We start from the raw sequence: 16,486 nt of genomic DNA on the forward strand, positions 1-16,486 counted from the left end.
TCTTTAAAATATAGTTTCATACCAAAAACTATATATTTGAAAAATAATTACAAAAATAATAAGTGTTTTGATTATAATGTATGTATGTATGTATTAAAAAAAAATATTTACATTTGTCACATACATTTCTATACAAAAAAAGAATTAACATTGAGAAAGACAGAAAGAGCTGCTGGGGTTAAAACTGCTTTGCAAAGGTTATTAATAAAGAAGGTCAATGTTTCAATAATTAAATAAGATTAAATAATACATATCATGCTGGGGACATCTTTTGTCCCGAGGGAGCCATTAAAGGAAATCGTTGCATAACTTAAAGGTCTCGCTAACCTTACCCCATCTCCCTTTGGCAGTTCTTGCTCCCATATAATTATTACAACCTGTATTCACTGCTGCATCAAAGTGTGTCTTTACTCTGTCCTGACACATCTGTGATTTCAATGAACACTTATAAGCTCACATATTAAATTTCAACGTGAACCCAATAGCCTTCCTCTAATTTATAAATCATATTGGTTACATTTTATGGGAATAAGATGGTTTCAATCACATCATAGATACCATTACTCTATAATAAATTATTTCTATACGACTATGGGGATACCAGAACATTAAAGATTCAGATTCAAGATTCAAAGGCTTTATTGTCATATGCACAATAGCGTATTTTTGGCAATACAATGAATCTTATGTCTAAGGCTCCTCGAACAATGCAAAGTCAAATAAACCTACACAATGAAATAGTGCAAGAAGAAATAGGAATACAATCCTGCAAGAGAATGGTAAGTGACACAATGGTGCAAGTAAAAGGCAGAAATATGTCAACTAAATGCATGTACAATATAAAAACAGACATGATGAACTCCAATGGAAGTCAACACTTCCATCTCATGTCCAACAGTGATCTAATGGACAGTATGATGACTCGGCAGCTCTTATGATAATAGGGTTTAATCTCCACTCCACGGTCAATCACGAGTTGTGGCACCGTGTCGTGACGTAGGCCGTGACGTCAGTTTGTTGGGCTTCCCCGGTGGTCAGACTTTAGCACAGAAGCAGGAGATCAGAAAACGTCTCCAAAACATGGCTCTGAATCGGAATCACTCGCAAAACGGCGGCGTTTTGATAAACAACGGAGAAAGGTACGTGTGTTACACTCCTCGAATGATGTTTACTGCATTTATCATCTAGCTTTTGCCTCTTTTTCATGGCTTGTTTACCTTTCTACTTTCCCAGTGCGTAGTCAACATTATGCTAGCCGGCCTGGCTAACATTAGCATAAATAGCTAACGCATTTGTTCCACTGTTGACGTTTGCGTCAGCGGTGTATGTCATGTCCGGACAATTGAAATATTGTTATTAGCGTTTGAATGCGGGCTTTACAATATTGACTGGCTTTATAGCCTCTGTATATGTTTACAGTTAGTTTAGCTATTTAGCTAGAATGCTAACTTGTTACGTTAGCCTACTACAGAACCGGAAGTAGCGTTAGCTTTCGTTTGGGTGTTGTTGACATAACAGTTATCCAATGTATTGTATAATGTGGGTTAGAAGCAGCGGTGTAATGTTACTAAGTATATTTACTCAAGTAATGTACTTGAACTGTACCAAATTGAGGTACCTTTTACTTGTCTTGGGTGTTTTCATACTGTGCTACTTTATACTTTCACTCCACTACATTTTTTTTAAAGCTTTAGTTACTTTGCAGATCTAGAATGTGAATATAAATCAAATACTTAATTAGCATATATCATTAGAGGTTCAGCTACCCAGTATTATATGAAGTAATACAAATAAACCCCTCTTTTACCAAGTGCAACATTGAAGAGATGAGCTCAGTAATGCATCAAGACTTACAATAATTGAAAATATATGGTGCTTAAATGGGCCAATCTTCATAATGACTTATTTTACTTTTGGTACTTAAGTATATTTTGATGTTATTACTTATTTACTTTTACTGAAGTTTTCCTACACTGTGGTATTTCTACTTTTGCTTAAGTACAAGATAAGAGTACCACCGGCACCTCTGGTTAAATATCTAATTGACGTTTAATGAATTCTTCCTGCTTTTATCAAGGGTTGCTCGTGTTAAAGCACTGTGTTGATTAATTCAGGTGTCATACCAAGTTATGTGCACTTTGTGTTTCCAATCTAAAGAAGTCATATATTTGACTTTCTTTTTCACAGCCAGGAAATTATCAGACCGTTGTGTGAAGTGTGTTAGCTGCATGTTTTGAAGTACAGTAGTTTCAAGCATTGCTCACATGCAAATTCTTACATAATCGTACATTAGATATTTCCCAATGACTGCTGAATTGTTTGACCTGCTGCTTTTCTTCCTTTCAGTGTTTTAAGGGAATGCAAGAATGTGGAGCTGTCATTCAGCGATGTCAACTGCAAGACAGACCTGCTTAAAGGGACTAAAAAGGGCACCGTTTATCTCACACCATACAGGGTACAACCAGAAATACATTCAATATATGTCATATGTTTTGCTGCTGTTTTCTTGAATGGAAAGTGGGCATCGTGCTGTATCTCTCCTCACCTGATCTCTCGTCTCTTCCCTTGTGTAGCTGCTGTTTGTGTCCAGTAATACCAAGGATTGCATGGGGTCAGCCATGTTCCCCTATTATCTGATGAAGGGCTGCAGCATTGAGCAGCCAGTCTTTAATGCAAACTACATTAAAGGGACGGTGTCTGCTGAGGCTGGTGGTAAGTGACCTTTGATTTTCACTCAGATAAAAATATGATTTCTGTCATGAATTGAATTGTCCTATCGGGTCAGTCTAAGGTCGCATTCACACCAGCCTTGTATAGTCCGGTTGAATCGAACCCTGGTGCGTTTAGCCGCTTGGTGCGGTTCATTTGGGTCGGTGTCTTTTATGTCTTTATTAGGATCCCCATTAGCACTAGCATGAGCATTGGCTATTCTTCCTGGGGTCCTCACACACTCAAAACATACATAAACATACAACAAAATTAAAACAAAACAAAACAGCTCATAATTTCATGCTATTTACAGTGAAATGAAGTGAAACTAAAATGGTCATTCAATTATCGCCATCCTAAGGCCAAACAAAAGTAAATACAAATAAGTGTACATAATAATATATGCATACATAGCCACAGGCACAGTTCAAATTTACTTTGTAATACTTAAATAATTTTTTAGCAACCATTTGAAATGTACTTGAGAATTTTCCTGAATGATGTGAACCGGTAAAGAGTTCCAGCTGATCATGGCTCTGTACATGACTGTTTTCTGTCCCATATTTGATTTAGATTTAGGTAATACAAACCTTCCTTCTATTGTATGTCGTGTTTGATAGTTATGTTGTGCATATTGCGCTATAAATCTTTGTGATAATATATCTGGTGAGTGAGTCACTGTAATATTTCTGACAAAATTCAATAAAATATAAGTTGACCTCTGTCTGACAGTTAACCATTTCAGTGTCTCCAGCATTTCAGTGACTCTGGTTCTGTAGGAGCACTGCAGTGCACATCGTGCTGCCTTATTTTGTGCTACTTGTAGTTTGTTTAAATCTTTTTCAGCAGCACTAGACCATATAACCAAACAATAATCAAGCTGCGACAGAACCAAAGCATCCAAAACTTGTCTACTGACATCCATAGGCAAATATTTTACAATTCTTTTTACAAGTGACACACCCCTTCCCATTTTACATACAACATTATCAATTTGTTTAGACCAAGATAATTTATGATCCAGGGTTATACCTAGCAATTTTGTCTCCTTGACCTGTTCAATTTCAATATGGTTTAAATGTAGTTGCAATTTTGGTTCACCTTTTAACTGATGATTTGATCCTATTAATAACGATTTTGTTTTTCCCGCATTAAGTACCAACTTATTATTTATGACCCACTCTGATATCAGTAGTAGATCTTTATTCATAACATTTGTCAACTCTCTTGTAGTTGATGCTGCATAATATATTGTTGAGTCATCTGCATACATTACAATTTTAGCTTTTTCTAACACTAATGGTAGGTCATTTGTAAAAATAGAAAATAAAAGTGGTCCCAAACAACTACCCTGAGGTACTCCACAGGTGACTTTTTCATCTTTGAGAGACTTCCATTAAAAAAAACAGTTTGACTTCGATTTGTCAGGTAACTTTCTAACCACTTCAGCGTTTCCAAATGAAAACCATATTGTTCCAGCTTGTGTAACAACAAAGAATGGTCAATGACATCAAAAGCAGAACTAAAATCGAGTAGTACTGCACCCACTAACTTCCTATTATCTAGTTCGCCCTTCCAGTCATCTGTCATTTGTGTTAAAGCGGTGCATGTGGAATGGCCAGGTCTATAAGCATGTTGATACACAGTATTAAGTTTGTTACCTTCAAAGTATTTTTGTATTTGATTGAAAATTATTCTCTCCATTATCTTTGCTAATGCTGGTAATAAACTTATTGGACGGCTATTTGTACCAGAAAATGGTCCAGCTGGATTTTTTGCAAGTGGAATAATTTTTGCTATTTTCCATGCCTGTGGGCAAATACATTTATCAATACTCAAATTTATAATATGACAGATGGGCTCTGCAACAAAATTAGCAACATATCTAAGAAATGTACCAACTAAATTATCCACTCCTGGTGGTTTATCATTACATTTACCTAGTAGACATTCAACATCTGTAATTGTCACTTTTTCTATTTTAAATGTACACTTCTTATTTTTCATAATTAAATCCTGTATTAGAAATGTGGAGTTACTATTTATAGTTTGATTCATATTTATCCTCAAATGTTTTACTTTATCAAGAAAATAATCATTCAGATGATTAGCAATTTGTACTGGTTTCGTCAAAAATGTCCCATCCACCTCAAGATATGTTGAGGTGGATTTCGGCTTACGGCCCATCATGCCATTCACTAAGCTCCACAGTTTTTTCTTGTCATCCTTTATCTCTTTAATTTTATTTCCATAATACAACTGTTTTTTCTTTTTATTTAATGCTGTAACATAATTCCTTAACCTTCTATAAATGTGCCCGTCTGACTCATAACTTGATGAGAGAGCTACATTTTTTGCATCATCTCTTTGTTTCATTAGATCCCTTAATTCCTCATCTAACCAGGGTGCTCTAAAGTTCCTTACAGTCTGTTTTCTAAGTGGAGCATGTTTATCAATCACCTGCATGAATAACAAATTGAAGACATCAAGAGCATCATCTGGATCGACTTTCTCAAAAACATGTTTCCAACATATCATTTGAACATCCTGGATAAATGACTCTTCACTAAAATATTTCATTGATCTCCTCACAATGACTTTTGGTCCAGCTTTTGGCACCTTTGTCTTTCTCACGATAATTATTAAATTATGATCAGAACACCCTACTGGAATTGATATTGCCTGAGAACATACATGGCTAAAATTAGTAAATATATGATCAATACAAGTTGCACTTTTTGACCCATCTTTCTTGATGCATATCCTAGTAGGTTTAGTCACCATTTGTACCAAGTTACATGTATTAATTATTGTCTGCAGCTTGTTTTTAAGGGCACAGTGCAACATATTCCAGTCAATATTTAAATCTCCGATAAAATAAATCTCTCTGTCAAGATCACAAACTTTGTCTAACATTTCACATAATTTGTCTAAATAAATTAAGTTTGCATTTGGAGGTCTGTAACAACATCCTACCAACAAAGGTTTCAAGTGAGGTAAATTAATTTGCAACCAAAGTACTTCAATATCAGCAGACATCAAATCATATCTCACTTTAGCTGGTATTTGCTTTTGAATGTATACTGCCACCCCACCTCCATCTGCATTCCTGTCCTTTCTAAATATTCTATATCCATCAATATCCACAGCAGCGTCATTAAATGTGTCATCTAAGTGAGTTTCAGATATTGCTAACAAATGAATACCACATGATAATATTTCCTCTATCTCAGACACTTTATTTCTTAAACTACATATATTATGTGAGCCAATTTAAACCCTTTACTTGGTAACTTATTCAACATTAAGATGGCAATTTAAATGTTATCTCTTTTTCACTTCCTATCAAAATGAGAGCTGAACTAAAACATACATGTAACACAATTTCAACCACACACACCATCACATACATAACCCAACATTTATCTGCACATAGATTGCTATAAATGTGCATACTCACTCGCTCAATTAGACGAGCTTCACGGTAGCTCCCGAACATTTTAAATAATAGTATGAAATATATTCATGGTAATGTCTCGCAACACTAGATCTAATCAATACATCACAATTACATTTTAGGAAGAATAAACAACAATAGAGACAAGTTGAAATTTGTCTCTATTCAAAATCTAATAAACATAAATTCATACTCGCAGATGATGAAGTAAATAACTTCAAATAAATGAGTAGATAACTCATAGACCAGTGAATATTGGCCCACAAGAAAATAAAACAATTGTGGAGATCACCAAAACTGCAACAATTTCCATTTTCATAATACAATTAATTTCTTCTCCTATATGTATAATCATACCATCTATCTGGTGATGTCAATCAGTCATTTCCCACCTTCATTTCTGGTTTGAACTGAAACCGGGCTTATCACTGTTTTATAGAAATGCTCAGCTTCACTACAGTCCCGATAAAGTTTGGTTTGTCCATTGAAGGTTACGATGAGCGTTGCGGGGAACAATAGCCCATGCCTCACCTCAGCCTTGCGCAGCTTCATCCTGACGTCATTGAATAGGGCTCTCTTCCTGGCAACATCCGGAGTAATATCAGGAAATATCTTCACTCGCATGTCACGGAAAAGAATCTCTCCCTTGCTTCTTGCCAGCTTCAAGATAGCTTCCTTAGCTTGATATCTCTGCATAGTGACAATCATAGGTCTGGGTCTCAAATCAGTCCCCTGCCCAATCCTGTATGCAATCTCGACTGCCGGTTCACATGAGAGCTCACTTCCGAACACCTCCTTTAAAAAGTTTGTCACAAAGGCAATGGGATCGCTCTTCTCAATGTCCGTTTTCAGTCCAATCACACGTAGATTAAACTTTCTGCTTTGAATCTCCATCCTCTCTATTTTGTCTTTGAACTCTTTGCTTTCCTTCATTAGATTGCCATTTGCGGTTTCGAGTATAGCAACCCTACAATCCATGTCGGTTATCCCCTCCTCCATATCACCGAGCTTCTGACAACATGAGTCAAGTTCTCCCTTTAAAGCATCAAGCTGCGGCTGGAATTTCTCGAAAGCAGCCCCTATCTCCTCTCTTATTATGGAGCGTATTAGTACCGCCAGCTCCGAGTGGTTCACCTGCGAGGCCCCGCTCTCCATGGCGTTCTCCTCTGCTGCTTGTGTGTCAATCACTCCCGAAAGACCGCTGCTCTCATTCAATGGCACTTTAGCCTTTTTGTTTGGTTTCTTCGGTGGCATTACATTCCCCACATCGTATTTCGCTATAAACTTTGAGTGATCAACTTGCTCATCTGATCATAACCTGATTTCTCAAAAAGTTTGGTACGGGAGCTACACGCTCTCAGACTTCACACACAACTTCCACGCATGCTCCACCTCAGGTGTGAACGCAGTCCGAGACCTCTGAAGTGAACTAAACAACCGGACTCTGGCCCGCCTAAAGAGGTGGTCCCGGAGCGCTTGCTAGTGAACTCTGGAGCGGTTCATCGCTGGTGTGAACGCAGTCCGCACCAAAACATAGGAAGCGTAGTATTTACGTGTCACAAGAACGCGGATGTCTTCAAAATCGTGAGTGAAAGAGTGAAGCAGAATGAAGTGTTGAACAGTGTCGTGTAAAGTAAAAACAACTATCAAACTAAAAACTATACATAAAAGTCAGAGCCACCTGTCGTCGGTGAAACGCCCTCCTTACTGCAGAACGTCTCATTATATGTGTTATAATGTTTTTTATTCCACGTTGTCTGATTTATATAATCAAAGCAAGTAGTCTACGCCCAGCTGCAGTCTTTTTTAACCACGCATGGCATCCATGAAAAGTTTCAGTCTGGCTTCAAACCCATGCAGAGCACTGAAACAGCCCTTTTAAGAGTTTTTAATGATCTGCTCCTAGCCGCCGACTCAGGCAGCCCAGCTGTCCTGGTGCTGTTAGACCTGACAGCTGCCTTCGACACTATGGACCATAGCATCCTGTTGTCACGGCTTGAACAGTCCGCTGGCATCACAGGCTCTGCCCTGGCATGGTTCAGGTCCTACCTGACAGACCGTAGCCTCTCAGTGCAGTTGGGTGCCTTCTCCTCTGCCAAAGCCCCTCTTACCTGTGGGGTTCCCCAAGGCTCGATTCTGGGCCCCATCCTTTTTCTACTGTACATACTGCCCCTAGGTTCAATTCTCACAAAACACAACATCCCCTTCCACTGCTACGCCGACGATGTACAGATCTATCTGCCACACAATTCAAATGACAACTCATTACAGCTATTGATGGACTGCTTAGCAGAGATCAAATCCTGGCTGAGCCAACATTTCCTCAACCTCAATGAGAGCAAGACTGAGGTTATCTTTTTTGGACCCCAACCTCCAGCCTCTTCGGTTGATATTCTGGGCTCCCTCAAAAATAATATCCTCCCCTCTGTCACGAACCTTGGAGTGACCTTCAATAGCGCTTTTAAATTCGATAAGCAGGTCAGCAGCGTAGTCAAAACCTGCATTTTTAAAATACGACTATTGGCCAAGACCAAGTCGTTTTTATCTTTTAAAGACCTGGACAGGGTTATTAATGCCTTTGTTACCTCGAGGTTGCAACGCTCTGTACGTGGGTATGGACCAGGGGCCAATGAAACGCCTGCAGCTAGTTCAGAACACCCCAGCCAGAGCTTTAAGGTCTGCTGACAGCGCCCAAGACCAGGCTCAAAACCCGAGGGCACCGAGCCTTCGCAGCAGCTGGCCCCAGGCTCTGGAACACTCTGCCCCTCCGCGTGAGGTCGGCCCAGACCCTGGGGTTTTTTAAATCTACTCTTAAAACACACCTCTTCTCCCTGGCCTTCTAGTCAGAGCGGAGCACGACTCCTGACCTTTCCCTGTGTTTTCTATATATCTGTTTTTTATTATGAATGTAGTAATGTGTTTTTAAGTGATCGTAGTATTTATTACATGTACAGCACTTTGGCCCGACCAAAAATCACTTTTAAATGTGCTTTATAAATAAACTTTGATTTGATATAATCATATGCGCCCTTGCTGTTGATATGCTCTCCAGATTAACAGCAGCATGAAAATAACCTGCGGAGGCTCCGGTAGAAATTGCCGGGATTGGCGTTTTTACCCCCTTAATGTCTGACCAATGGTTGAACAGCATTTCCGTGCACATGACTTGTGTTTAAAGTGTATAGCCCGTGTGAACGCAAACCGAACCTTCTGAAGAATGAAACGATGTAACAAACTGGTCCGGTGCGCACCAGAGAAGCGACTATTGGGTGTGAATGCGACCTAAATGTATGTATGCTGCTTTTTGTATTGATGTACAGCACTCTGGTCAACTCTGTTGTTTTGAAATGTGCTATATAAATAAAGTTGGATTGGATGAATGGTCGGACTGAAGCTTTCTGTGTTTTCTATTAAAAGTGGTTGTGTCTCCTCAGGTGGCTGGGAGGGCCAGGCCAGCTTCAAGATGTCATTCCCCAGCGGAGGAGCCATAGAGGTGGGACAGCATCTCTTCAAACTGGCCACGAATGGTTGGTATAATACTTATCTAATGTTTTACGACGCTTAATATTCCTTTACTTCTCCTCCAAGGTTATCTACAAGGCTTTCAGACTATATCTATGATTGAAGCTGCCGACAGTCAGACAACCAAAACATTGCTATCAGTGTTCTCCCCACTGTACCTGGCCGACTCGCATTAACTCGTGTCTGCCCTTACCCAATCTTTGTGTTTCTAACCCCCTCATCCACCAGCTCAACTTGAATTTTAACGCAAAAAGCAAACGTGGGAAAAACATGGCCGTCTTATTGTTCTCTGTCTGATTAATTATTATGACTTAAGTCAATTGTGTAAAGTGGAACAATGAGTTAAAATGTAGGTTGTTCAAGAAATGTATTCTGGGTAAAATACAGGTGACATTTTCCTGCTCTAAACCTACCCTAAAAAATATTAGTTTTCATGGATAGATTATCATTTAAAATCTAAGTATCATGAGTTTAGCATTTCCTGGGTATGTTATACAGTCTCCAAAGCTGCGTCTTGTTTGGCTGACTCACAGCTTGTTCCCCATCATAGCTATCCCATCACGCTTTGGTCATGAATAAGTCTCTTCCTTCACACGATGAATGGCAGCTGTGTTAACCGATAAAACCCACACTCGTTGGTATCCCTGTGTATTTGTTGCGTAACACCTTTTCTCCTCCTCCTGTTTCAGCTTCTCGCGCGGCCCCCGCACAAAACGGTGCCGCCTCCTTCGGCTATCCTTCTCCTGGCATGACGAACGGCTACGGCCCAGCTCCTCCCGCTCCCCCCGCTCCCCAGGGGTACACCTACACACCCTCTCCCCAGCAGAATGGGTTCTACCAGGGCCCCCCCCCTCCAGCTGCCAACATGGGCTACCCCATGCCGATGCCTGCTACAGGTACACAATTCAGTCCTTTGTCGTGTGATGTTTGAAGGCTTGTCAAACAGCTTGCGTGCATAACTTAAATAATATGAACTTAAGGTCTACTCGCTAGTTTTTGTTTAGTTCTAGTTCTTTCACTCTCACAGTGAATACCTTTTTAATTGGTGCTGCAACAATTCATCTTGATTAATTGTTGGGTATAGAACATGTCAGATAAAAGAAAAAGTCCATCCCAGTTCCTCAAGAATCCAATTGATGTCTTAAAATGTCTTGTTTCGTCTTCAATGTCAAATAAAGCAGAGACGATCAGAAAATCTCAATATTTGAGTTAATAAAAAAACAAATGTAAGGACATTTTTGCATGAGATTGATCATTATCTATGATCAAGATATCTGGCTAAATTGTTTCTGTCAATCACAAGTAGCTGCAGCTCTAATTTGAATCAACAGTATTGTGTTTTTCTTGCTATACAATCACCTCTTTGTGTTAACCTCGAACGAGCCCTTCATAAAGATACAAATAATATTTTGTATCCATTTGTCCAATTATTGTTGCAACCGTTCCTATGATGTAGAACAACCCAGTATATACCCATCGTTTCATTTAGCCTTGAGCCTCCTCCACACATATGTCTTTGTGCGGTTTCTGTGTCCAGTGTCCTCGTAAGACTTTTTACTCATCTCCCCAAACAGACTGTAACCTTCTTTGTCCTCTCTGTGTTTCAGGAATGTACCCGGCTGGTTTTGACTACATGGCCCCGCCTCCCCCGTACCCTGGGCCTCCCCAAAACTGGGCCGCTGCCCCCCCCCAGAACTGGGCCGCAGCACCACAAGCACCTCAAGGTCTCCTACCATCTCCTCCTGTGTTTATCTCTGAATGTGTGATCTCTGTATGTCTGTGTCACTGCACCCGTCAGATTGGATCCGTCTGCCTCAAAGTGAATCACTTCGTAGCCCGCCACCTACAGAGGGGTGCTGATGTCTCATCCCATACACGTCCAAACTCCACATTTAAACTCTTCCTCTCCTTGGCCCACTTAGTTCCCCTGCACCTTGTGGATGTCAGGCTCCCCCGCATTGGGGTGGGCTTAATACACTCTGTCAGATTGGCGTATCTCTATTTTAGGAAGAGCTCGAGTTCTCGGGGTTTGCCTGCAGGCTTTTGTCGAAATGATTCCTGGAGCTTTTTTGTGCTTCCCGTGACTAATGCGCCCCTCGCAGTGTTTTGGAGCCGCAGCGTCTGTTCCTAAATACGTCCGGCAGTCATCGCTGTCCGTCCTAATCTCCCCGTCTTTGTCACTTCTCCTTCTCTGCACAGGTAACTCCAAGGCGGCTGAAGCTGCGGGCTCTGCGTACTACAATCCTAGCAACCCCCACAATGTCTACATGCCCATGGTAAGGTGTTCTCTTGTTTTTCTCCTCAGTTAAGAGTTCTGTAGAAGTGAACAAATCAGGTCCTTTGTCTTGCCCTTACCACCTCAACCTAAACCACAGAGTAACTGCCATGCGGTTATGGAAAGATGTGAAGGAGAATTCATCAGACTGCCTTGACACGAGGCAACAACATGGTGATTCACCAGTCGATGTTATTGATGTGCGTCTGCTTTGGCGAACACTACAATTTTCCGTAGTTCGACTTCTAGAAATGTATCTAAATACTTCGCCCTTTCAGTCTTCATCTATAAAACATTTATTCAGGGAACCATTACCCCTTGACTTTCCCATGTTGTTTTAATTGGGGCTTTATAAACACGGACAGAAACATTCAGTTTATTACCATGGTTATTTCTTTCATGCTCGCTCTTATTTTACATAATTAACGTGTGAAAGCCGCTTGGAAACGTCAACATGCCCGTACACAGTCAAAGACAAAGCGGCCATTTCTACAAATAACAAAATGTCAGTTCAGCTTACTGAGTCAGTCGTCGTTTGTAATCCTGGTTTCTTGTCCATTTCTCACATTTTTTTTCAACCTGACTCGATTACAAAGGTTTTTATACATTTGTAGGACGGCATTATCTCCTCTCCTTTTGTAAAGGATGCTCCGGTGTATCCTACGCTAAAGGAGATAATAAAGGAAGCATTGAAGCTCCTTTCCTATCATCTAAAGCAGTGTTTCTCAAACTTTTTCATACCAAGGACCACCTAACTCCACAAATATCAAAAAACACATTGTTTTTCTAGAACAGATTACAAATCGCCTGAAAATGGTACAAACAAGTGGCAACATGTGTGATGAAGGTGTTTATCTGGGCTATATCACGCAATCAAAAGTGAAACTTAACCTCGCTCCATTGCGGAGATATTCCCGCGAGAGTGCGGAAAACTGAAATTAATTAATTAATTAATTTCAAATGTGAAATTTTACCAATATACTCACGGACCACTAGGTGGCGCTCATGGACCATCAGTGGTTCACGGACCACACTTTGAGAAGCACTGATCTAAAGAAATCAAAACAGCTCTTATCATGGCTGCCACATTATGGCGCATTTCCACTGCATGGCTTAGTACGGTATGGCTAGGCCTCGCTAGGCCTTCGTAGGTCAGGCTCACTTTCTGCTGCGTTTCCATTACAGTTTAGGAGCTGGGGCAGTAACTATAGTAACTCAGTGTAGGCGGAACCGTGACGTCATCTTCAATGAGAACCACAGAAAACCGTTAGCTGTTAGCACTCAGAGCTCACAGCTCCTCATATCCATGGGCGTCGCAGCCATTATATGAGGGTGGGACAAGACCCCCACCTTTTAAAATGATTTAGTTTAGACCCCCCTAATTTTACTATGCGGAAAGTCCGTGAATCGGTCTCTCCACTCTTTGTAGAGCGCTGTGTCAGAGCTTCCATTCCACTTGCTTATTGAGAGAATGCCCAAATCAATGAAACTCCGTTCCATGTTTTCACTGCTGCTTCGTACCACGGCAGATTCTCAGAGCCGGACACATGCTGCGTTTTTTTGTGTAGCTGTATCGTTAGTTATAAAATAATTTCCACGCTGCGAGGCTCCAACGCTAACCGTTCACGAGCGTGCTCCACTAGCACCCGGATATAAGGCGCTGTTATTAAAGAGGTGGAGGAAGAGTCCTCTCCTGTCAGACTGAGAGGCTGATGACCACAGCTCAGTGAGGTTAAGGACTCTGAGGGTTTAGATAGTTCACTTTAGTCTAAGTGGTGGGTCTCAAACGCTTAAGTATTTCCAAGGCACACTTTTATATCATCATTTACTAACCGGTATCAGTATGTTGTTACTTCGGCATCATTTTGAAACGTGTATTACAATTTAAATCCCGGTCAAATATGTTCATCTTGTTGTAGTTGTAGCCCCCTTGCCAGCGATTCTCTCACTAGTTTAGCATACTCAGCACGACTCAGCCTGGTTGGCCCGGAAGGAACCTGGATTTTGGAGGGCCAGAAAAACTGAAACAGTACCCGTTAGCCGGAACTAGCTGGAAACGCAAAAAAAACAGGCCGGGTTTGGTTGCTTAAACCGTGCTCCGCGCTGCAGTGGAAATGCGCCAAGATGCCCTGAAACGTCTCTCCGTTGGCAACCTTCCTCAGAGAAAAACTGTATTCAACCGCATCCTAACCGTTTCCTTTCCCTCACAGGAGCGACCTCCACCGTACGCACCTTACCCCAACTCTCCTGAGAAGAAAAGCAACTGAAGCAACATCACTTCAACCACACTCCTCCTCTTCCTCCTCTTCCTCTGAAACAAACCCTAAAGCAAGGATGAAGGATACTCAGAAAAGAAAAAGCAAGTTAACAGACGGTTCAAAGATGTCAGTGATAATCCACTAACGACATTTTACAAAATCAATCACATCTTTAAATACCAATTTACTTAAGTTCATGTAAAATGATTGACAACTTGTAACCATAGCTACACTCATTAACATTCTCAATGATGGGGTTTACTTCTGTCTAATTGTCTAGCATGTAGGGAAGAGCGGAAAACAGAGTGCATTATGGGGAATGTATTTTTTAAGACGGATTTATTACCAAAACATTTTCTAGCAATTTCTGGATTGCGGTTCCTGTAGTTCTTAACAATAGCAACTATTATTATTATCAAATAAGTATTTTGCAGTATCATTGTAGGCACAGTGTTTCCTATACAGTTACGCATCAAAATACAATATAAATATGTGTTTAGTGATATGATTGATTCCCATACTGTGACTAAATGTGATCCTGCACTATATCACAGTCCAAATATTTCCATTAATTCTCAATTTAATATATGAAGTAGAGGTTTTTGTTGTGAAAAGGAGCAGTGCATTGTTGGGAAAAAGGGGGATCATTTTACATAACAAGTCTATGTATGTGCAATATATTTCAAACTCTCTTAGCGGGGTCAGAAACGTCTGAAACCAGAACTGTCTTTGTGTAATTGCACTAGTGTGAGGTTACCGGGCCCATCGGCTCGCTGTTTGAACCTCTGAATGCAACCCATTAACTCTGGATGGAAGTGTAATCCCCCCCATTGAACATCAGCATACAGCCGTTTTATTTTGCACACAGTTGAAGTGGATTTGTCTTGTTTTAGTTTGCTTGAATTAACCAAATGTGTGTATATTAATATCTCTTTTGCAGTTATTTTTTCCCTTCTGCTGAATTTTGTCTGTCGATTTAAATCTAATAAATAAATCATTTATTGAATTTTGGTATTTTTGTCATTTATGTCGCTGACATTTATGTCGCTGACATTTGTTTGTATATATTATATATAATGTTACTAGTGTTTTACCTTTTTTATTTTGACATACTTGTGCTTTATCCGAGTATTTTCTATTTTATGATGACATATACTTCCACTACATTCATTTACCACACTTAGTTACTAGCTGCTCCTTACATATAAAAACATGCTTTTATGATATAATGCACTACGGTATTATTGAATTACCCATCCATTACCCCGGCTCAACATGACAAACTACAACATTAAATTCTCCCACACCACTCCGCTCCTCCGCTCCCTCCACTGGCTTCCGGTAACTGCTAGAATCCACTTCAAGACACTGGTCCTTGCGTACCATGCTGCGAATGGATCTGGCCCTTCCTACATCCAGGACATGGTTAAACCGTACACCCCAGCACGTGCACTCCGCTCTGTATCAGCCAAACGGCTCGCTGCACCCTCGCTGCGAGGGGGACCCAAGTTCCCATCAGCAAAAACACGTGGGTTTGCTATCCTGGCTCCAAGATGGTGGAATGAGCTCCCCATTGACATCAGGACGGCAGAAAGCTTACACACCTTCCAGACTGAAAACGCATCTCTTTCGACTCCACTTCGAGCGATAAAATGACTAACAAAGAACTATTAACAAAGCACTTATATACTAACAAAGGGCTGGCTTATCTAAAGCCAGTTGAGTAGCACTTGAAATGTTTTGGCTCTATGAAGCCTGATGTACTTACAGTGGGGCAAAAAAGTATTTAGTCAGCCACCAATTGGGCAAGTTCTCCCACTTAAAAAGATGAGAGGCCTGTAATTTTCATCCTAGGTACACTTCAACTATGAGAGACAGAACGGGGGGAAAGAATCCAGGAAATCACATTGTAGGATTTGTAATGAATTAATAAGTAAAATAAGTATTTGGTCACCTACTAACAAACAAGATGTCTGGCTCTCACAGACCTGTAACTTCTTCTTTAAGAGCCTCCTCTGTCCTCCACTTGTTAACTGTATTAATGGCACCTGTTTGAACTCGTTATCAGTATAAAAGACACCTGTCCACAACCTCAAACAGTCACACTCCAAACTCCACTATGACCAAGACCAAAGAGCTGTCAAAGGACACCAGAAACAAAATGGTAGACCTGCACCAGGCTGGGAAGACTGAATCTGCAATAGGTAAGCAGCTTGGTGTGAAGAAATCAACTGTGGGAGCAATTATTAGAAAATGGAAGACATA

General features: G+C 40.5%; 1 protein-coding gene across 1 annotated transcript; it reads left to right on the top strand.

Annotated features, from left to right (window-relative positions):
- The first annotated feature begins 1,000 nt into the window (after window positions 1-1,000).
- wbp2nl (WBP2 N-terminal like) lies at window positions 1,001-15,227 on the top strand. Its single transcript, XM_034089406.2, has 8 exons — window positions 1,001-1,139; window positions 2,347-2,455; window positions 2,574-2,712; window positions 9,601-9,693; window positions 10,378-10,584; window positions 11,296-11,412; window positions 11,888-11,964; window positions 14,174-15,227. The coding sequence occupies exons 1-8, from the start codon at window positions 1,081-1,083 to the stop codon at window positions 14,228-14,230; spliced, it is 858 nt and encodes a 285-aa protein (XP_033945297.1). The 5' UTR covers window positions 1,001-1,080; the 3' UTR covers window positions 14,231-15,227.
- Window positions 15,228-16,486: the final 1,259 nt, after the last annotated feature.

This window comes from Pseudochaenichthys georgianus, chromosome 8 (genome assembly GCF_902827115.2).
Source record: "Pseudochaenichthys georgianus chromosome 8, fPseGeo1.2, whole genome shotgun sequence".
In the NCBI taxonomy this organism is placed as follows: domain Eukaryota; kingdom Metazoa; phylum Chordata; class Actinopteri; order Perciformes; family Channichthyidae; genus Pseudochaenichthys; species Pseudochaenichthys georgianus.

What these genes read in the sequence shown, in the direction of transcription:
- wbp2nl (XM_034089406.2), top strand. Translation starts at nt 1,081, where the DNA reads ATGGCTCTGAATCGGAATCACTCGCAAAACGGCGGCGTTTTGATAAAC. An exon ending in CATGCCGATGCCTGCTACAG is followed by an intron (nt 10,585 to 11,295) that starts GTACACAATTCA and finishes TCTGTGTTTCAG; the next exon opens with GAATGTACCCGGCTGGTTTT. An exon ending in ACAATGTCTACATGCCCATG is followed by an intron (nt 11,965 to 14,173) that starts GTAAGGTGTTCT and finishes TTTCCCTCACAG; the next exon opens with GAGCGACCTCCACCGTACGC.